This window comes from Oreochromis niloticus, linkage group LG6 (assembly GCF_001858045.2).
Source record: "Oreochromis niloticus isolate F11D_XX linkage group LG6, O_niloticus_UMD_NMBU, whole genome shotgun sequence".
NCBI lineage: Eukaryota > Metazoa > Chordata > Actinopteri > Cichliformes > Cichlidae > Oreochromis > Oreochromis niloticus.
Window position 1 is genome coordinate 8175584 of NC_031971.2, and position 23247 is coordinate 8198830.

At 39.3% G+C, this 23247-nt stretch overlaps 1 protein-coding gene across 1 annotated transcript in view; it reads right to left on the reverse strand.

The window, feature by feature from the left end:
- The window catches only part of LOC106096648 (voltage-dependent T-type calcium channel subunit alpha-1I), a 252424-nt gene that overhangs the window by 23085 nt on the left and 206092 nt on the right, over positions 1–23247 (reverse strand). Inside the window, 8 exon segments of the mRNA XM_025908200.1 lie at positions 173–251; positions 4455–4525; positions 11218–11351; positions 14564–14673; positions 17331–17482; positions 19825–20017; positions 22377–22466; positions 23198–23247. The exon segment at positions 23198–23247 is cut by the window's right edge and continues 76 nt beyond it. Of these exon segments, the coding sequence (XP_025763985.1) occupies positions 173–251; positions 4455–4525; positions 11218–11351; positions 14564–14673; positions 17331–17482; positions 19825–20017; positions 22377–22466; positions 23198–23247 (879 nt within the window).

Below are 23247 nucleotides of genomic sequence, written 5' to 3' on the forward strand. Positions count from 1 at the left end.
GAGCAGGTGGTACAAATGAAGTTGGAAAAAATCCAGGTAAAAAAGGCAAATCCAAACATTCCTTGTATGCTGTGTTTTTTATTGCAGTGTTTTTACAGATATCTAATTATAATTGATAAAGGTGCTTCAAAAAGCCTTTAGTTGGAATAAAAGTGCTGTCTGAAAGACCCACCTAGTTCTCCAAACAGCTCCACCCCCAGAGCAGCATAGATGAAAAACAGTAACATGAAGAGTAGGCCCAAGTTCCCCACCTGGAACATAAAGAAAAAGCATTCATTTGTTATATTTGTGTGTGGAATCGAATCACGTGGCCCTCCACCGTTAGGTGAGAGGGGGCTTAGCCACTGTAGAAACTGACTCAGTAGTTTCCAACTCCTCCTCCTGTTTCCATTGTCAGAGTTCAGAGATAACTGTACTTAATATAACAGGATTTGAAACCAGAACCTTCACGTTCCTTTTGCATTGCTTGTTATCATCCGTGAATCACACAGCAAGGCCGTGTCTGTCTCATGCTGAAACATACAAAGATTAACTGCAGTTTTGTTCCTGTTTGGTCCTGTTTGGTCCTTCTGGACTGGAGAAGAATTTCATTGGCTCAGAAATAGTTGCAAGTCGGGTTTACACAGCATTGTCATTGTATTGCACAGTTCTGGGTGACATTGTAACGTGTGAATCGGTCCATGTAGATGGTCACAGTGTAGATGTGGATGGATAAAGAGCCCCTGTGGGTGCAGTAGTAGGCACTAGCATCACACCATTAGCTAAGTCACTTCACAGGGAAGGCAGTGTGGTGCTTTTAAATAGGTGAACGTAGGAGTCTATTAGACAGTCAAATAAACTGGGAGAAGCTGGGGATAGCATACAATGTGTTTGAGTTTTTACAGGAGGTGAGATCACAGGGGAGGACCGCATATAATGAGAGAAGGAGATAAGCGGAAATGAATGTATATACACTACAGAGGAGAGGCTAGGGTTGCCTGAGGAGAGCGTTCTTCTCACCCCAGCTGTGCACGTTGATGGTTCATGATACATGTAAAAAAAAAGATCCATGCCTCGGCCTGAAGCAGTCTGCAGCTTCCAACTTAAACCCATCTGATGTCTTTGGATTCCTTGAGCAGAGACTGAAAGCAAACTTCAGGAGCAGTGTTGCTACACAATGTGAAAAAGATAGTTAAATGCTAAGGAAGCAATACAATGATCAACAAGGTAGCTGAAGTTGGAGCATCCTGTGTCGTGTACATCTTTTGGTTTACGGTAAACTAATCTAAAATCTAAAGCCATCTATTAAACTTTAAAAGTGTGTCCTGAAAATGTTGTTGGTGGAATTGGGAGGAACATTTTTTTCTTCTAGGTAAATTCTTTCTACATAATGTGATATGAGAAACACTGGGATATGGTCAAGGCCACCCACTTCAAATCCCAACTGAAAACAAGCAGGATGATTTGTTTTTTTGTTTCTTTTACAGACACAGACCATTAAGGACAAAGACATCGCTAAACCATGGAGCACAACCCTCCTACTGTTCTCTATGTGCTTAAGCAAGGAACGTGTATTTGAGATGCATTTAAAACACAAACAGAAAAGGTCACAAGACACTGGTTCTTCTTATATAGGCATTTTTAAAACCACTGTATATTTTTTTTGGTGCCTAGCAGAGGGATACCAATTGGTGTAATTGAGAGAAATTCTGAGACGATTTCTCGGTGGACCAGAAAAAAAACAAGTTCACAGCACACTCATGTATTTGATTTTTCTACTGTACAAGCATAACTGTGCATACTTGCTATTAAGCTAGATTTATCTTTCTTCTGGCTTCAGTGAAGACGTGCTCTACTGAAGAAAACGTTGATGTTCTGGCTTGTTACGTGCCCAGTTTACAAAGGTAAAACTGACCTCATGAAAAATGTGCGGATGCTGCAAAATCACCTTATATAATAGAGCTTACTGCTATATCGTATACACAATGCCAATTACCTGCTTCATTTGCTCTACACAGAGTTGCGCTAACATTACAAACGATCGACTAATGGGTTTTGTGTCATAGCACCGTGGCAATAAATCTATCATGAAACTACCTGTGAAAAAGAAAAAATATAGATGAAATGATACTGGAACACTTCCAAGATCTGTGTGACTAATGCTTTCATCCCATTCTTACTAATATATAAATACACAGTAGTATGCTATTTATAATGCAACACAGTGAAGGCTCAATTGTTATTGTTTTTTTCAGAGAACAGCTGATAATTTGGCTTTTTTAGGCCTTTTTTTTTTGGACAAAATAACAATGGCATTAAATTAATATCTGCCAGCGTTTGGAATGTAACAATTTTCGTTTACTATTTACCAATGTTTGTGTGTGTTCATGTCAATTTTGTGTTTGCGAGGTGAAACTGAAAATGAAAGAGCTTGCATTTATAAATGTGAGGCTTACTGAAGCAGAGACATTTTCTGTGACTATAATTTATATATGTGCACAAATTTTGCAAACATCAGGGAGACAAAAATCCTCTCAGACACCCAGGAGAAAGAATCAGACCGACAGCAAAACCAACATCTTGCTGCTGACTCACTCCATTAGAAATGCCTCTAATAATCCAAGAGTTAGACAGTCCCAATACATCACAGCTTGCTGTCCCCTCTGGTTTGACCAAATTAAAAAAAACCTTGACACAAATTTTAGAATTTTCTGTATATCTCGTTAAATATGACCCATGCTTAGATCCATAAGCATTTTTTTGTAATCTTGCCTCTGTACTCCACCACAGTGGATCTGAGATGTGGCTGAAGTGCAAACTTTCATTTTTAATTCAAGGGGTTTTAAAAAGGTAATTCATATACTAACAGTTTCAAAATTGCAGCAATTTTATCCATTAGTCGCTCATTTTCAGAGGCTCAAAATGAACTGCACAATTGACTGACAAGCAGTGTAATGGCCAAAGAAATCCTGTTCACTTGATATTCTATGACAAATTTATTAGATAAAAGGTAGCTGCTAACTGGAAGTCTCAATCTGAGGTTCCAAAACACCATGATGCCAGAAACGAGGCCATCATTTGGATAAAAAACCAAAATGGTTCTTAAAAAGGAAAAAAATGTGGCAACACCAAAAGACTATTGAAAAAAAGATAAAATTGATAACTGTAAATTATAGCCATGGTTAAGAAAAAACCCTTTGTCATTATCATTGTCATCAAGTCTATCAAGTCTACAAGCAAGAGATGAAATACATAGAAATACAGATGAAATCGAGAGGATTTACAACAAGGTGAGATTAGGTCAGATTAGACTTGATTAAAAAACATCTAAAGGAGACGGCCCAGGTCTAGAAAATCTTTGATGAAGACTAATTTGTATCAAAATGACTGGAAAAGGAAATTATGTGGAAGGAGCAAAACAGCTGATGATAGAAGTGATAGCTGATGGGCTACACCCTCAGATTCAGCAAAGCTGACTTTATGGCTCTTTGCAGTGCACATGGGTAAGAGGTGAAAGCAAAAGCAACCCAAGAGTTGTCATGATGGAAAAATGGGATATTAAAGCCAAGACCGAGCAGAGCATGTTTTTTTCTTAATGAAGACAAAACTTTATGCAGAGAGACTGAAAGCAACTACAGGAAAAGGATGAAAAAATAATAATAATCCATAAATCTAAAGTGACTTTAGTTTGTCCATTTACTTTTGAGCCTCTAATGATGGGGGAGTGTGGGTATAAAACTTGCTGTAATTCCTGCAGGGTTAAGTAGTTTTGTTAAACGCCATGAATTAAAGCTTAAAGTCTGCATTTCAAGCAAATGTAGATCATTTGAGTTTGAACTAACTGTGGTGGTGTACAGAAGCAAAATTACAAAAACTGTGCTGCTGTCCACTTACTTATGGATCTGACCTCAAAAAAATAACACAATGATTGAAATGAGTTCCACAATATAGTGGTCGAGTCCCAGAAGAGCAGAGTGTGACTGGAGTACAGTGCTGGTAAAATATCTCAACATTACTGAACTCCTGATAAGTTATTAAACATCCCCAGCTAGAATAGTAGATCTACAGTTTCACTATGTCCCCTCAGATTCCACAAAACCATCCATTAATATCAGCAAAGGCTTGAGACCAAGAGTCTTTCAGTGCAACAGGGGAGCAGAGCACATGTGCTGCTCTGCTCTCATTAACAGTGGTAAGAATGGAAAAAAAAGAAATCTTAACTTATTGCTGTGAGTGTGTGTCTGCCTTTTTTTTAAATTCCTGAATAAATTAGAGCAGCTATGGAAATTTACCAAGTGTGCCACAAGATTAAGGGCAAAAATTTTTCTAATAACCTGACTTTTAAAAAGTTCTAATTCTCAGAGAGCGTTTATCGACTCTGGTCATTTATCATTTCACAAATGTTAATTAACTCCTGGGTGCCCTTGTGATAAGCTCTGGGGTGTCTGTGTGTGTGTGTGGGGGATGACACATACCTGAGGCAGAGCTTGGACCACTGTGTCAAGAAGAGCTCTCATCCCCGTTGCCATTTTCAGCAACTTCAACACTGAAGAGAGATCACACAGGGTCAGAGAAAACTATAGCCATGGGCAAAACTGCATAAGTCTGTGTCTGTACGTGATACTTGACCTACGTGTTGCGGTGATAAACAACCAACAACACCTACAGACTGAAGGGAAGTAATACCAAAGACAGAAAGACTAAAGACACCAGAGGGATGGAGGGGAAAAGTCAAGACAGATACATAAGATGTGGGCAGAGAGAAAGAGACAGACAGTAAACGATCAATACATGGAACAGGTTTCCTAGCTCATCATAAGCGACCCTCAACGATTCCCAGAGGTCCAATTTCTGGAGGAGCTTGGATATTACTGGAGCCAGTAGTGAGAGGAAAACATGAGCATATTCTCACAGAGAACAGCAGGGAACAATAAAACCTCCTGGGAGATGGGCTGCTCTTCACAGTTCTTAGTGAAGATACACAGTGCGTGAGAAAGAGAGGGTGAAAGCGGTGCTTACAGTCCATGAAGAGAACAACTCTTAATAACCTTTTCACCAAAACATACAGCCAACAGCTTTACTTACAAGCAGTTGCTGCCTTTATTTGCTGAAAACATTTTGGAGTCTTTAATGCTCGATCACGGCGACTTTTAAAAGAAATGGCTGCTTGTCAATGATTTTAATAACTTTGACTATACAGTGGCTTGCAAAAGTATTCGGCCCCTTGAACTTTTCCACATTTTGTCACATTACAGCCACAAACATGAATCAATTTTATTGGAACTCCACGTGAAAGACCAATACAAAGTGGTGTACATGTGAGAAGTGGAACGAAAATCATACATGATTCCAAACATTTTTTACAAATAAATAACTGAAGAGTGGTGCGTGCGTAATTATTCAGCCCCCTGAGTCAATACTTTGTAGAACCACCTTTTGCTGCAATTACAGCTGCCAGTCTTTTAGGGTATGTCTCTACCAGCTTTGCACATCTAGAGACTGAAATCCTTGCCCATTCTTCTTTGCAAAACAGCTCCAGCTCAGTGAGATTAGATGGACAGCGTTTGTGAACAGCAGTTTTCAGATCTTGCCACAGATTCTCGATTGGATTTAGATCTGGACTTTTACTGGGCCATTCTAACACATGGATATGTTTTGTTTTAAACCATTCCATTGTTGCCCTGGCTTTATGTTTAGGGTCGTTGTCCTGCTGGAAGGTGAACCTCCGCCCCAGTCTCAAGTCTTTTGCAGACTCCAAGAGGTTTTCTTCCAAGATTGCCCTGTATTTGGCTCCATCCATCTTCCCATCAACTCTGACCAGCTTCCCTGTCCCTGCTGAAGAGAAGCACCCCCAGAGCATGATGCTGCCACCACCATATTTGACAGTGGGGATGGTGTGTTCAGAGTGATTTGCAGTGTTAGTTTTCCGCCACACATAGCGTTTTGCATTTTGGCCAAAAAGTTCCATTTTGGTCTCATCTGAGCAGAGCACCTTCTTCCACATGTTTGCTGTGTCCCCCACATGGCTTGTGGCAAACTGCAAACGGGACTTCTTATGGTTTTCTGTTAACAATGGCTTTCTTCTTGCCACTCTTCCATAAAGGCCAACTTTGTGCAGTGCACGACTAATAGTTGTCCTATGGACAGATTCCCCCACCTGAGCTGTAGATCTCTGCAGCTCGTCCAGAGTCACCATGGGCCTCTTGGCTGCATTTCTGATCAGCGCTCTCCTTGTTCGGCCTGTGAGTTTAGGTGGACGGCCTTGTCTTGGTAGGTTTACAGTTGTGCCATACTCCTTCCATTTCTGAATGATCGCTTGAACAGTGCTCCGTGGGATGTTCAAGGCTTGGGAAATCTTTTTGTAGCCTAAGCCTGCTTTAAATTTCTCAATAACTTTATCCCTGACCTGTCTGGTGTCTAAATCCAATCGAGAATCTGTGGCAAGATCTGAAAACTGCTGTTCACAAACGCTGTCCATCTAATCTCACTGAGCTGGAGCTGTTTTGCAAAGAAGAATGGGCAAAGATTTCAGTCTCTAGATGTGCAAAGCTGGTAGAGACATACCCTAAAAGACTGGCAGCTGTAATTGCAGCAAAAGGTGGTTCTACAAAGTATTGACTCAGGGGGCTGAATAATTACGCACGCACCACTCTTCAGTTATTTATTTGTAAAAAATGTTTGGAATCATGTATGATTTTCGTTCCACTTCTCACGTGTACACCACTTTGTATTGGTCTTTCACCTGGAATTCCAATAAAATTGATTCAAGTTTGTGGCTGTAATGTGACAAAATGTGGAAAAGTTCAAGGGGGCCGAATACTTTTGCAAGCCACTGTATTTTGACCAGTGGGACTTTGTTCTGTAAGATGTGGTACTGCAATTAAATATCTACAGTTCTGAAGGAGGACTTCTGTCTAATGAACTATGACAGTGAGATTTTGGTACCGAATGTCTCTGACTGGTTGGAAATTAGCCTCAGCAATGCTACAGTTAGTAAAAAGCATGGCTGTACATTATTTCAATGTCAGGTTTCATATTACATCTAATTTGGTATCTGTAGGATATAAATTATAGCTCTGTGGTTGATATTATGACTGCTCAGTAACACTATATATCCTCATTGGCCACTTTGTTAGGGACAACTGTTCAACTGCTTGCTAGCATAAATATCTAATCAACCAACCACATGTTGGCTGATAGGCGTGGTTGAAACAACCTGCTGAACTTCAAATCCAGCATCAAAGTAAGGCAGAAAGGTAATTTAAATGAGTCTGAACGTGGATCAGACAGACTGCTTTCCCCTGTCTTCGCTGCAGCTAGTCCAGAGTTAGCTAAGAGCCAGACAACAGTAAATACTTAGCTAAAAACTGAGTACTTGCTATAAGGGTTAAGGTTCTGTGTAAAAAACAAGTAACTTATATATTTTTTAAATTAATATAAATTTGAGCATACAGGGAGTGCAGAATTATTAGGCAAGTTGTATTTTTGAGGAATAATTTTATTATTGAACAACAACCATGTTCTCAATGAACCCAAAAAACTCATTAATATCAAAGCTGAATGTTTTTGGAAGTAGTTTTTAGTTTGTTTTTAGTTTTAGCTATTTTAGGGGGATATCTGTGTGTGCAGGTGACTATTACTGTGCATAATTATTAGGCAACTTCACAAAAAACAAATATATACCCATTTCAATTATTTATTTTTACCAGTGAAACCAATATAACATCTCCACATTCACAAATATACATTTCTGACATTCAAAAACAAAACAAAAACAAATCAGCGACCAATATAGCCACCTTTCTTTGCAAGGACACTCAAAAGCCTGCCATCCATGGATTCTGTCAGTGTTTGATCTGTTCACCATCAACATTGCGTGCAGCAGCAACCACAGCCTCCCAGACACTGTTCAGAGAGGTGTACTGTTTTCCCTCCTTGTAAATCTCACATTTGATGATGGACCACAGGTTCTCAATGGGGTTCAGATCAGGTGAACAAGGAGGCCATGTCATTAGTTTTTCTTCTTTTATACCCTTTCTTGCCAGCCACGCTGTGGAGTACTTGGACGCGTGTGATGGAGCATTGTCCTGCATGAAAATCATGTTTTTCTTGAAGGATGCAGACTTCTTCCTGTACCACTGCTTGAAGAAGGTGTCTTCCAGAAACTGGCAGTAGGACTGGGAGTTGAGCTTGACTCCATCCTCAACCCGAAAAGGCCCCACAAGCTCATCTTTGATGATACCAGCCCAAACCAGTACTCCACCTCCACCTTGCTGGCGTCCGAGTCGGACTGGAGCTCTCTGCCCTTTACCAATCCAGCCACGGGCCCATCCATCTGGCCCATCAAGACTCACTCTCATTTCATCAGTCCATAAAACCTTAGAAAAATCAGTCTTGAGATATTTCCTGGCCCAGTCTTGACGTTTCAGCTTGTGTGTCTTGTTCAGTGGTGGTCGTCTTTCAGCCTTTCTTACCTTGGCCATGTCTCTGAGTATTGCACACCTTGTGCTTTTGGGCACTCCAGTGATGTTGCAGCTCTGAAATATGGCCAAACTGGTGGCAAGTGGCATCTTGGCAGCTGCACGCTTGACTTTTCTCAGTTCATGGGCAGTTATTTTGCGCCTTGGTTTTTCCACACGCTTCTTGCGACCCTGTTGACTATTTTGAATGAAACGCTTGATTGTTCGATGATCACGCTTCAGAAGCTTTGCAATTTTAAGACTGCTGCATCCCTCTGCAAGATATCTCACTATTTTTGACTTTTCTGAGCCTGTCAAGTCGTTCTTTTGACCCATTTTGCCAAAGGAAAGGAAGTTGCCTAATAATTATGCACACCTGATATAGGGTGTTGATGTCATTAGACCACACCCCTTCTCATTACAGAGATGCACATCACCTAATATGCTTAATTGGTAGTAGGCTTTCGAGCCTATACAGCTTGGAGTAAGACAACATGCATGAAGAGGATGATGTGGACAAAATACTCATTTGCCTAATAATTCTGCACTCCCTGTATTTGCATAGTTACAGTATTTTATTTCCAGTATTTGTTTTTGTTTGTTTTCCAAGTTACAGGAAAAAGTTTCTCTGGGAGACAGCTGCTTCTGAGTCTAAATGTGCTAAACTTCCAAATTAATAGTTGCATTTGTTATCCTTTTTCTATTCTTTTTTCACTTCTCTGGGTTTTAATTGTAAACAAAATATCAAATGAACAAAAATAATAGCCTTCTCGTTTCTATATACCTGTTGACTATTTTGCAGTAGCAGCGAGCTAGCTGGCAATACTTACACTCAAAGTCTAGCTGGTAGAGCTGTTTGTTCACTGACCGTTTTGAACAGTTTTGTGTCCATCTGGTTCATTAAAAGTGGCAAGCCTAAAAAGAGTTTGTAACACTGAAAAACTAAGGCTTACGCCATTAGTTGAAGGGAAAAGCTAGCATCCCTGCTGATAATTCACAAGCATTACATTGTGTGGTAGATTATTATTATACTGTGTTATGCTAAAAACATTAAATGAGATTTTATTTGTTCAAATACAGTCCTTGGACTTTGTTGAGTATTAGGGCCACATTAAGAAAAAACATGTTATTATTCATTTTGAGAATAAAGTCAAAGTAACAATTTGAAAACAATTATGATGTTTTATTGGGTTAGTTAAATCGTACTTTAGAAATGGTTTTAGTACAAATAAATTCTTTCTTTTTTAGCACATAAACACTGTCTGGTGACAAATATAAGGACAGAAAAATGCATCTAGTCAGTAGGGAAGACCAGACAAATTTGGCCAGATTTGCTCAAAATGAAACAATGAAATGAAACAGCAATGGGCAGATTACTAATGGTCACACTATGATTTACAACAAGACACAATAAGATAGCTGATCATGCTGTTTCTACACAGGCATTTAGCAGACGGCATAAACGCTGTGGCAGTTATTTGACTTGAAACGACAAATTTCATCTCCACATTTTGAATTTATTCTCAATGTTTAATCTCAAAATGAACAATAATACTTTTCTTTTAATGTCGCTGTAACATTTCATTGTACTGGACAGTTTTAGAGAAAAACTAACATTAACTGCCAACATACAACAACACAGTCGGATGAATATTCTATTGTATTATCCCACCAGCGAGTTGGAATTAATCCACTTGCATGAAATATGAACGACTGTGGAACATTTTAATATTCTCTCCCACAGTCACAAATTAGTTAACATTCATACACAGTGGCAAAGATGTTAAGAGAAGAAAGACTAAAAGTCACCAGTAGCCCTCACACTCATCATCAAATACCCCACTTGCTTCTTAATTACCACTGGCTGCTGTTTAATTAGCATATTACCCATGGGTCCACTCAGTGGTCCCTGAACAGAATTATGGAGGGCAGAGGGTGACGGTAAGAGAGGGCGAGGATTAAGTGAGATTGATGTAATTAGCCTTTATCCCCCTCAGTGTGAAGTTAAGAGGACAGTCCAAAGAACTAGTCCTTAAATTTCCACAGATTTATTAGAGCACAGGTGCAAAATGAGAGTGAAGGTAAAAACGAGAACAAATCTCTGTGCTATATGGATACTGATACCAACCTCAGTGAGCCTCTTTTTCAAGTTACTCAGTCAGTCAGTCAGTAGGCCAGTCTAAAACTCTTCAAGCAGTCAACACAACTAGTCATCGTTATCCATGTGTCTTTGTTCAGTGGTAAATTTGCTTCACTAAATGCTGTTTCATAGATTGAATTAAACACATAAAGAAACATTTATCACTTCCACAAGTTAAATCTAACTAAAACCCAACATGTCTGTAATATTTCACATAAAAAGCTTACAGGACATGAGAGATTACACCTGCTAAGCTTCTGTTAGGCTCCTCTGATTTCATTTTCAAAAGCTTCATTTCCAAAAATAATGAATCATTTTGTGAGAACTAAATTGAAATTAGTGATGTGGAAATATACATGACTTTTAATTTATCTCGACTGCTGGGTGATATTAAAGAACAGCTGGGCGTACTATAGCAGCAAACAACATCTACAGAAAATTGAAACAGAAGCAAAACACACACACACAAAACCTCTGACTAATTTTCTCCGGAAAACTGGTAAATTAGGAAACGGGTAAGGGACAAGCACATGTTTAAAAATATAAAATAATGAAAGAAGTAAAGTAAGATGAAGTTTCAGACATAAGAAAACACCGTGGGCAGGACGCAGGGTTAAAGACGTCTGGGTTGTGGTATACCTCGCGCTATCCTGAGCACCCTCATGATCCTGATGATGGTGGGGTTGATGGGGAGCGAGGCATTGATCTCAATCTCTTCCAGGGTGATGCCCATCACTGACAACAGCACAATGGCCAAATCCAACTGGTTCCACCTACACACACAGATACACACAACGACTTTTCAACATACCGGAAAAAGACCGAATAAAATGTGAGTCTTAAAAAAAGGAGAACGAGGATGAATTTGGAGTCATGACTCAATGTGCGGCTCAGGATTTCATGACTACACACATCACGGTCTGTGTCATGTTAATTTCCCAATGAATATTAATGTTCAACATCACATTTGTGCATAATTGGCCTGACTCTCGCACAACTGACTTGGCAGAAGAATTGGTAACAGCTCACCATTACCCTAAGGCCTGCTCCAGCTATGAATATTTATCATAATAGTAAAATAAGAGTTTGAATACAACGCAAACTTGGACTAAGAAACAATACCTCCTGAGTGATTTATGTAGCCTGTTGTCATTTTATTGGTCAAAAAAGAGCTGTATGTTACTAAACGGCTCATGTGGGAGAATTCATAAATGTAAAGTTGAATAAATAATGTGGAATTTTACATTTTTGTCAAAGTTTTGATGCAAACTTAATATTGTAATGCTAATTCTGAAACAAGCATCGCATAATCTCATCAGACAACAAATATAAAGAGGATATTCTTCAGTTATATTGTTGTTGAGTAGCTATATTATGAAAGAACCTTTAAAACCAATATATAAGAAAGAGACCTGACCTTCCTTACTTTAAAAGATATGTGCACTTCCTTAAATATACATTCCCCCCCTTCTTTTTTTAAATGTAGTAACGTTTCCTTCACTTTTCACTCAGGTTACAGCAAAATTATTGCCCGGGGGAATGTTTCCCCACTGCGTTTCACACTAGACAATATCCCAGTCCCAGAACAACAAGAAGCGGCACACAGACAGACTCACACAGTGTAAACACACTCAAAACAGGGTTGCCTAATAAACCCAGGGGTTTCCAAAAAGACACACAAGGGTGAAGACAGAAAAAGACAAAGGGGCTGCAAAAAAAGAGAGAGGAAGGACATAGAGAAAGAGAGCCATGAAATGTAATGGACACTAGAAGAAATACCGTGACTAACGAAAACTGAGACACATAGAAAGATGGACATTAAAATAGGTCGGAAGAAGTAATTTTGAAAGCAAGAGGGGCAGAAATAACCACTAGCAATTTTCCCCAGCACAGTTCTTGAAATGGATCGGAAGCAGCAATAATAATTCTACATAGTAGGGTCGAATAATATTCGCCAACACTCTCACAGCTGCTCCACAGTCTTGTATATGTAACTGAGAGAAGAGCCCCTGCAGGATTGCTATGATGCTGGGTGAAGATATGGAAATTAGGTAAAATTCAAGACTTTCTGCACCTGCACAGTTGGATCGTGGACGAGTGTTTTTAAATTAAACATTCATCATATAATTGACCGATGACATCATCAAAAACTTGTGTAAAAGGGGCTTGGATCTTATTTTCTTTATACAGTGCTGGCATAGTCAGTTGGTTATATTTAAACATACACATTTTTGTCACCATCCATCTGTCCATAGATCTAACCATGTCTCTTAGCAACTTCATAGTGTATGCTGTTAATACTAGCAGGCTCACTGACACTGCATTCTCACACAGGAAATACCTGCCAATGATATCTAAAGCAGGATTTAGCTCTTTGTGGTTCTAATTAGGCACAAAAGCTTAAGAGAAAATAAATAAATGAGGTGCAGAACTTGAAACATGTGGAATAAGAAAGCAAGCATTCTCTAAAAATGGTCTTCTTCCCCTTTCTTGAGATTGCATATTACGCTCTTTGTATGACATATGTTACAGTCCCTATTTTCATTCACTGTAGGCAGGGGTTTTTTTGTGGACTGACAATTTCTGGCAAAAGTTAGGGCCAAACATAACGAATCTTTCTTAAAGGTACAGTGTATAAAATTTCCACCACTAGATGTCAGTAGATTACAGTAAACTGAGTTCTGTGTTCTTACCCCGCCAAATTCAAGTGTATATTCCTGCAAGAAAAACATGTTTTTGTCATGTTTCAGCCAAGAGAGAGCAAACACATTAAATTTAGACTGTACTCATAATGACCACAGCTGGTTAGCATGTTTCTGCGACTGTTTGGACTGGAGTAGAGTGCTGTGAGTCCACTGTTTACCTCAGCTGTCAATGCAGGGTGAGAAACGTCCACGTCTATTTACTCTGGAAGAGGCTGTAAGACTTTGTGAAAGGAGTCTGATCTGGTTCAAAAAGTCAAAGAAGCTCACTTGTGGCCGATGACTGACATACTGAGGTGAGTTTCTGAGGATATGCAGAACGTTTCTGTCATTAAGGCCTCTGTTTCTGCTTCTGTTAGCCACTGTTAGCTGGGGTTAGCTGCTATTAGCAGGTGTCGGTGAAACTGTCTGACTTGTTGAACTCTTGAGACACTTACGTGAATAAACTCTCATATGATGTGAGAACGTAATGAAAATGTTTATCAGAGAGAAAGCCTAATTTTTAGGACACTTGAGCCTAACAATAGCTGGAGGCTGTACGGAGATGAGAGTGTTGCATATCTAATTTGCAGACAATAACTGACTGCAACAATATTGGGAATAAATAAGCATGTTTGTCTGACTTGAGAAAAGAAAGAGAATGATATTTCATTAAGTTGCTGGTAACGTTGTCTCTTTCCTTCTTGTTTTAGTTTCTTTGGTGAAGGGGACTCCTCTGCAGATAAAACATAGGTATGATGCTTCATAACTTGAGTCTGAAGTTGCAGACACAAATTAAAATGTTGCTCCATCATATGCAAACACCAATAACTTCTCCTTTCCCTTTGGTGTTTTACATATATAGTCGGTCTCTAGGCAAATACATAAAACACGATTAGTCGAAAGGGAGATGTCCAACATGACCACTGTAGTCAAACATCGTGGGGGAGCATGGCGGCTTTCACTAACGACAAATCTGGTCCTATGTACATTTAATAGATGATTCAATTTATGAGAAGGCATAAGAGTGCTGGAAGACATAATTACAAAGTAACCTGTGTATGTAAGTTTTTGCCTTGAATCTGTGATCTTGTATTTTTTTCCTGTCGTCTCTCGGAGCTTAGCTGGCCACAGGAAGCAGCTGTTTCTCTATTAGGAAGAAATATAAGCGATAAGGCCGTGGTATATAATACCAGAATGCGGAATATACAAGGATTAACTTGCTGCTGGTGCTGTGGGTCAATACTATAACAGATTTTATCAGTTTTGCATGCTTCAAAGATTTAGTGCAGCCGGGACTGTACCTGTCCTTGAAGAAGCGTCGAAAGCCAAAAGCTACCAGTTTGAGAGAGGCCTCGATCACGAACGTGGACGTGAAGAAGTAGTTGCAGTACTTTAATGCAGTCTCCAGAGACTGGGAGAGTAAGAGAGGTGAAACATGGACAGAGAGGTTAGAACTGAGACAACAACAGCAGACAGTTAATATCACCTCTCCTGTGACCTATTACAAGCACATTTGTTATCTTTTTTCACGCCAGTAAAATGATCTTTTTATCAGTTCACTGAAGAATGAAGCAAATAACACAGCAAGTTATGAGAACTGTTGTTCAGTGAATCCGTTTTGCCAGAGTCAGCAACATTTGCACTTGCCAACAAATTTCTTTTAATAGAGGAGAGTTTAATTGAGACAGACAGCTAAATTATGTCACACTCTAGGGAGAAACAGAGAGCATTTTTTCTACTACGCTGGTATTAATGAGTCAGATACACAAGTCAAACATTTGTAATGTTCAGTGCACATAATTAAACCAGATTATCCACAACAAGTCTAATTACATATTAACAAAGCGTGTGTTGAGTGGTAGTAGAAATTTGCCATTTTCAAACAGATGTTTGGACTTTAACTGCATAATGATGGTATTGTAAATGATCTTTGTAGATTTTTGACTTATGGTAAAATACTTCAGTTTTAAAGCTGAGACCAAACAGAGAGTGATTTGGTCATTGTGCATCCCTTCATCCTGACAGTTGGTTGCTAGAGGATGTTTCAGGCTCTGGTTGTCTAGGTAACGTATTTTCAGGCCTGACGACTTCCTGTCCTCTTATTGGTGGTAGCTTCACTCAATTGCATTGAAGTTGACAGAAGTTTAACTGAGGTCCCGCCCACTTTGCACCTCCATTATTTATTTATTTATTTTTTTACCCATAAGTTATTTGAAATCACTGAATGTTATTGGCTATCTACCATCTCTTTTTGCCACAGTGCTGCAAAATCACAGCTTAAAACACACAGACAATCAAGACCAGAAAATACCTGAAGAATTTCCAGAATTACTCGTGTTAATCTATGAGGTTAAGCGTTTCAGGATGTCTAAGGAGCATGGAAAGAAAAGCGTCTGGATTTCTTTAAATTTCTTGTCATCTGAGAAGCTTCTTCAGTTCTAAGAGAAACTGGTGGAGATTCCCAGATTTTAAGCCCTATGGGAGTGTCCCCAAAGAGAGTCATGGACCCCCTATTGATCCTCTCTAATCACACGAGCCAAGGTGTGGGTCACAATCAGCCAATGTTTCGGGTGAACCCACTGCGAAACCTGCGATTTCCTGAGGTCAAATGGCCCAGGATGTGAGCGGGCGTTAAGGCGTCTACACAGTGGTGTCCTCGAAAGAGTGACCTTTGTCCTTTAGATGCAGATGGACAGCTGAGTCTTGTCCCGTGGAGGTGGCTCTTCTATGCTGTGCCATGCATTTATGAAGTGACTGTTTGGTCTCTCCGATGTAGAGGTCTGAGTGTTCCTCGCTACACTGTACAGCTTCTTGGATGAGAGGTGAAATGTCTTCAAGAAACTTAAAGAAGTCGAGACCCTTTCCTTCCAAGCTCCTTAGACTACGATGAACTGGATGACGGAAAAGTGGCTGGGGAGAGTTTTTTTTCCCTGTTTTGTGTTTTTATACCAGGCAAAACTAACTGTCCATAGCTTTATAGGACTAGGAACAATTTTGTTTGTTCAGGTTCAGATAAAGGAAAAACATGTAACTGTTATAACTCATTTTATAATATAGATCTTTTTCAAAATCTGCATTTTTGTCAGGTTACTTTACTGTTAAAGCTCTTACAAAACCATTCATTTTCACAGCAGTTCTACTCTGAAGACAAAAATGTAATTATTTTCATTGTTAAACGAGTTAAGTCAAAGGCCAGTGTTTTTAACTTTTCCACTTTCAGCAGCCTTTATAATACCATTTCAGCTACATTTCTTTCCTTTATTTCCAAAGGGCTTCAGTCAAGTGTTATGTAGCCATAAAACCTGCAGGTCTTTGACGATAGCCTCGCATGTGTGGGCGATAGCCTTTGGATGTCAATGGCAGTTCACATAGTCAACTGAAAATAATGAGCTCCGTGGGCTGTCTGTGTACAGCCATGTAAGTGGCTAATACCTTATATGTTTGCCACAATTGTCTCTCAAGATAAGAACATTTTCAGCTGAACACTGAGACCGAACACCACGACAAGTCGTATACAGCCTACATGCCACAGGTCAGAAATGTGAGAGGAAACAGTGGGAGCAACACCACAGGGAAAGATCCTGACTGATTTGAGTGGGTTGCTCTGGTAGTTTCATTTCCTCCTTAGTGATCATATGTTAAGCCAATAGATTATGCTATTTCATGAGGGTAGCAAGAACATCGTAACAGGATGGCATAAAAAAGTCAACTGATACCATCCATTTAACATGTGAAGAGCTTTTGTCTTACTTTTAAGCCACTTTATTGAACGCCGTACTCGAAAACTTTCCTGCTAAAAAGGCTTTTTTTCCCTCTGAAAATCATTTACATAGCTGATACTCCAATCTGCCGATTGTTTATATTCCAGCACTTGGAGACATGTTTTAGTTTTTGGCAGTATTTATTGCTGATTCAGAGCAGCGGGCTGGCCACTTGCCTCAGGAAATGGCAACTTTTAACCATCAACACCTACTCAGAAGCCTTTGATGAGACTGAGAAAGAAACAGCAGATTTGTTCAAAGTCCCAAACCCGAGCATCGCTCTATCCTCCTCAAGCAAGGCTGTCACCTGTGGTTGGTCGTAGTGCTCCAGAGACATGGTGATGACATTAATGCAGATAATGAAGGTGATGACCAGGTCCAGGTAGTGGCTGGTACACAGAGCATGGATAGCCAGGCGTGTACGACCATAGGATGCATAGTAGGGCAGCTTCTGTGCCTCTGGATAGATTAAAAGTAAAGAAACATTAGATAGAGGAAGAAAAACAATAAGACAATTGGGGTTTAGGGTCAATGAAAGAGAAGGAAAAATGACAGAAGGAAAACAAAATGGGAGTGGAAGACAAATTGTAGAATAAAGTGAATGACAAAAAAATGGCAAAAAACCAAAAGAGAAAATATGCAGACAAACATGTTTCATTAAACAAACAGTGAATAAAAGCATGAAGAATTCAAAGAGATTAGGATTCATTTCATTGGTTACAGTACTGTGCACAAAGTCTTGAGTTACTTACTCCTTACTTCTTAATACTTTGCTTCCAAGGATCTAGACTATATTTTTAAGTGGTTATGAGGCTTTCTTCAGCCTGAGGATCTTTTATTTTATTTGGACATTGGCTGCTTTTTCACTCATTTACAGTACAGTACCAGTTTTTTTTTCTTTTTTGTCGAGCTGCTTAACGCTGACCTATAAATGATTCAAGCGTAAAACGGGCACCTACCCCAAGGAATGTGGAGTATTGCATCTACACATAACATTAAACTGAGAACCTATTTTAAAAAGTACCTTTAGACACTTTGCTACTAGCAGCCTGTCAGGAAAACATTAATTTGTTCAAATTTCTTTTGAAATGACAACAAATTATACAGTTTGACAGGGTAATTTTGAACCAAAAAGGTGATTTTCAATGAAAATCAATGAGCTATTAGCTGAAAACTTGGCATATCTCGCCATGGTGCGAAGTGTGTCCTTAGAAAAGGGACAGAGGAAGAAATGGCATGCTGTAGCAGTTGACCCGCATCTGAAAGTCATGTCCTTTACGAAGACAAAAAATCCAGCCAAGACCTGACACAAGACATAATATCTACTTGCCAAAGTTGCCAAAGTCCCATCAGAAATGGTCTCAGTGGTGGACTGGCTGTCAAGAAGTTACTCTTAAGGACAGGAAACGGGGAGAAAACAACGGTTTTTAAATTTTTAAATTACACAAGAACTGGACTGCAAATAAGTGGCAACAGCTCTTCTGGAGTGAAGAATCCACATTTGAAACCTTTGGTTCAAATTGTTGTTGTCAGTATATACGTTGTTCCACCATGCAATCCTATTTGGAAGGTTCCTGTTTAACAATGGTTTAATTTTTCAGGAAGTGATGCCAAACATACTGCTCTAGTGCAGTAAAAGCATACCTGGATAGAAAGAAAAATAATGGAACACTATCAGTCATGGATTGGCCTCCCCAGAGCCCGGAGCCCAACATTATTGAAGCAGTGTGGGACCATCTCAACAGAGGATGGAACAAAAGGCAGCTAACAACCAACTTTTGAATGTCCTTCGACAAACCTTTCCTTAAGTGCATTTAAGGTGTACTGGTTTTGCTCAGTGGGTGTGCATGGTCAGGGGGCAACAGCCCAGGTTTGAGTTCTGAGCCCCTTTAAAAAGTTTTTAAAGTCTACTAAAAGAAAGTACAAGAAGACTTGCATAAGAAAGTTTAGGCGTTGTGGACGAATAAAGACGGTCATACCAAATATTGACTTTCAAGCTGGTTAGAATTGCACAAACTCTTTTTTTTGCCTCATATAATGTATTTCCATCTATTTTTGCAGATGATTTTGATAAATCACTGTGCCTATTTCCCAGTTTCCTAACAAAATATAGAGAAATAAAGTTGACTCAAGACTTTTACACAGTAGTGAATTTATTCCAAAAGAGGGAAAGAATAATGACGCTCAGAGCAGCTGAAGAAAAGTCAGACACTGAGATAAACTCTGTGCTTATATGAAGAGAGAATTTGATAAATGTGTGAGAGAGGTTAAGTAGCTTTAAATGAGTTGAAAAAATGACTCATTCAACGTCATATTATCATGTGTAATATAAAAGATCAAATTAGAAGTCTTGGGCATATGCCATTTGGATTTTACCCAAGGAGTGAAGACTTTAAAAGATTGCATCTATTAAGTTATACATATACTGTATATAAGATTTCTGAAATTGGAAGTATGAGAGAAGAGATGAGTATTTTTTATATAATAGACTGTATACCGTTTGTATCTCTTTGCTAGATTTTCTCTTTATTCTTCTGTACACTCAGTCTTTGTTCCTTTCCCAATAGATTTTTGGATCTCGTCAGTCCTCCTCCTTCCATCTATGTTTTTTTCATCATGACTTGATTTTTTTAAACCGTCCTTTTTTACTTTCTTTTTAATTTCATTAAATTTTCCGTCTCATCTCTCTGCTTTTCTTTATTAATTATTTTCCCCTCATCCTTTACAGCGCTTCAGGCACTCAGCTCCCTCAGCGTATCCCACGTTCACCCTTCAGCTTCTTCCTGTTCTCTGGATCTTACTTCTCCTCTTCTTCTCCATGCGACGCTGGCGTTTCTCCTCGCGTCTTCTGGCCTCCTCCACCTCCTGGTGCTGCCGACATTTGTGGAAGTTCTCCACCACCACGCCCACAAACATGTTAAGGACGAAGAAGCTGACAATCAGCAAAAAGGAGATGAAGTAGAGCAGCATCCACGGGTTGTTGTTGGTCACCGGCTAGAGGAGACAGGGAAATATAACATTAAAAAAGGAAAAGGACAATGGAAAGAATGAAGGTAGACAAAATCTAAATAATCCAAGGGTGAGCTCAAAGTACCTACTTCCAGCCACCTCTGAGCAGCCTCATTTTAATCTCAATTAAAAAAAATACTATGAATGGAAAGTTGGAAGCCCTTTTCACAGATGCACTCAAACCCTGAACTTTTCTAACTTTTTTCTTTCCTTTTGAGTTTGTGTGATGTATTGATAGCTAATAATCTGCTAATAATCTGGTGCATTCATCTTTATCAAGTATGGGTCTTGTGTGTCATCAGACAATTTCTTAAATCACTACATAAACCTTACAGCAGTACTCAAAACAGACTATTTCCTGCTATGTGCTATATGTGACCTGATTCTCCTGAAATTGTTGACATCTGAAAATGGAAAGGTTGTTGTTGATGTCCAGCGGCCCGGTTGTTTTAGCTGGTATGTACATGAAATATGTTGATAGCTGAGAATCACTTCCAGGATAAGTTTGTCACTGTTCTAAATGTTTAGGGTTACACATCTATTCAACTCGTTTTGAGAGAAAAGAATACATCTGACACTCTCACTGTGGATACTCCATATTCAGTACAGTTTGAAAATCTGGGGACTGTCAGCAATCTCAAAAGATGACAGTAAACAGAGAATAGGCAGAGAATGGAGACAACGTGGGTTGATTGGATGTGGAGGTAGTTTTTGGGAGAGAGTCATTAGAAAACAAAACAAAAAATAAAGAAAAAAAACCCTGAAGTTCAGTGACAATAAAGCCGGAGATGAGAGTCAGATTTTCAATTTGGGGGAGCGCTGAGTGCTGAAAACACTGGGTGGAGTGTAAATGGGATTAGTCATTCAGAGCCATGTTGGACTGCAGTGAGGTTTCTCCCTGAGGCGAGGAAACTGAATCATCCAGAATAATGCCCACTCTTTTTAATAGATTCTCTAATAGATTTTCAAATAAACCAATTCTACAAGGAACGTGTTCACTTTGTAGCCACTATAGAAGACTAATTTGCATCACGTTATTGGATGCTGATGTCATCTGTGTATATTATTTGTGGGGTTAAAGGGACAGTAAGCAGCATGTTCTCCACTTTAGGAAGCAAAGATACATTTTTAAGATCGTGACTGGCCTCAGGTATCACATTAGAACGTTATTAGAACGTTTTAGCTTCCCTTAGATAACTACAGTATCTCTGATAGAGCATTAAAGCAAAGCTCCTAATTTCACATTCCAATTATAACTCAACCCTCACCTTCAATCATAATTTTAAACTTTAAAGTGAAAGTACTCATGAACTACATTCAGCTCACATAACATTCATTGGAGGAAGCGTGGGTTAATTAAATTAAAAAAGGCTATTTGCATTATAGCCAAAGACATAGGCAGTGCACTTAAAAATAGCATAATAGGGACAGTGGAGCAAAGTGGGTTTTTCTTCTTAAGTATTTTTGTTCATCTTTAGGCATGAAAAAAAGATTTTTGAACTTTTTTAAACAGGTACTTTTCAAAGAGTTTGTTACATGTCCACTTAGGTGGACATCATACGTTTTGACTTATGAATTTGGTATGGAGCGACACATCAGTGTCCAATGTAGTGGTTTATGTGCAAGTATACCATCTACACTGACACAAATACAAGAAAACAGCCTTTGAATAGCTGTGCACTGTAGTGACCACTTTGTGTGAAAGGGTTAAATGTGATTTCAATGATAAAATCCAGAACAGCTATTTGGAAGAAGGCGATGTAGAAGGTGCTGCTCCTACAGGAAACCTTTGTAGTATTGTAATGATATGAACAGACGCCACTAAGACACCTCCCTGTGGAGGAGATCTGGGAACATCCAACTGGGTTGAATATTCAGAAGACCAGAATGAGGGATTTTATATCCCATCTGTTAAAGAAATGTGGGATTCCCTCAAAGAGGTTTGACTATGTAGATGGAGATTTAGGCAGGCATGCGGGCCACTCTGCTAAGTTTACTACCACTGAACAGTGGACCTGACTGACTGACAGACAGAAAAAGGTTTTAAGTATCTGGATATAATAAAATGAATGTGATCATTAACATTAGGTAAGTACAATGTCAGGTGAACTGCAAAACCTGACGCATAACACCATGTCAGTACAAGTGAAATAAAAGCATTTCAAAATGCTGAAACGAGCACAGCCTTTCTGCTTCCACAGGAATTAAGACGTTAAGTAGCAGCAAGGCGCTGCAAATCAAACACATCTAACTGATCATCATTAGGTGTGAGAAGAGTGTAGACTTTCCTTTTACTATAACCACAAGCATGAGCATAGGTATTTACGGTAATGTTATTTTTTACCTGCTGGTCAATTCCCACCGCATCTAGTCCATGGTACATGATGTTGACCCAGCCATCTTTTGACGCCAGCACAAACAGGGACATAAGAGCCTGAAAGAGATACATGCAACAGCATGAATGAACATGCTGTCCTGCAGCTTTTAGATGTATCCTTGTTCCAATGCACCTGAACAAAATGAATGGCTTGTTGCCAGGCCTTTGCCAAACTTGATTGCATTCATGATTCAATCATTTAGTTCACTGCATTGGACTAGGGATGCATCTAAAAGCTGCAGGACAGTAGCTCTCAAGGACTGGAGTTGGAGACCCCTGATTTAGACCCATCCAAACAAACAACACTAATAGTGTATAATGGGCTAAATCTAACAGCTGGCATTTTTTTTTTTAAAGGACAAAGAAAAGATGTTAGTGGATCAAACCACAGACATGAAGCAAAGTACTTTAATCGCCTAGTGCTCAGAGCAACAAACATGAACTGCTATTATGTAATAGACATCAGTGGTACAATATTAAAAACATTAATTAGCATTGTCAGCCGTGTGAGTCCTTCCTCTGTTATTCTCCACCTCTTTTTGTTGTATGATGGGATGTTGTAGCTAACTGAAACCATCTCTTCTATTGTGGGAAAAAGGCACTTTACATTTCTTTTTTCGCATTCATGAATCAAACTGTCTCTTTTTCTCCAGCTTTAAGATGATTTAAAGGATCGACAGCGTAGTACAGTGTCTCCGTGTGCGGTTTTGTTTGTGTGTACTTGTAGGGTAATATGTGGAAAACAGCCCTGCCAGGATGCCAAGCATGCACTGTATTCTATCTCGTACCTGTCCAAGGTTGTCAAAGTTGTATTTGTGGTGAACCCATCGATAGTTGG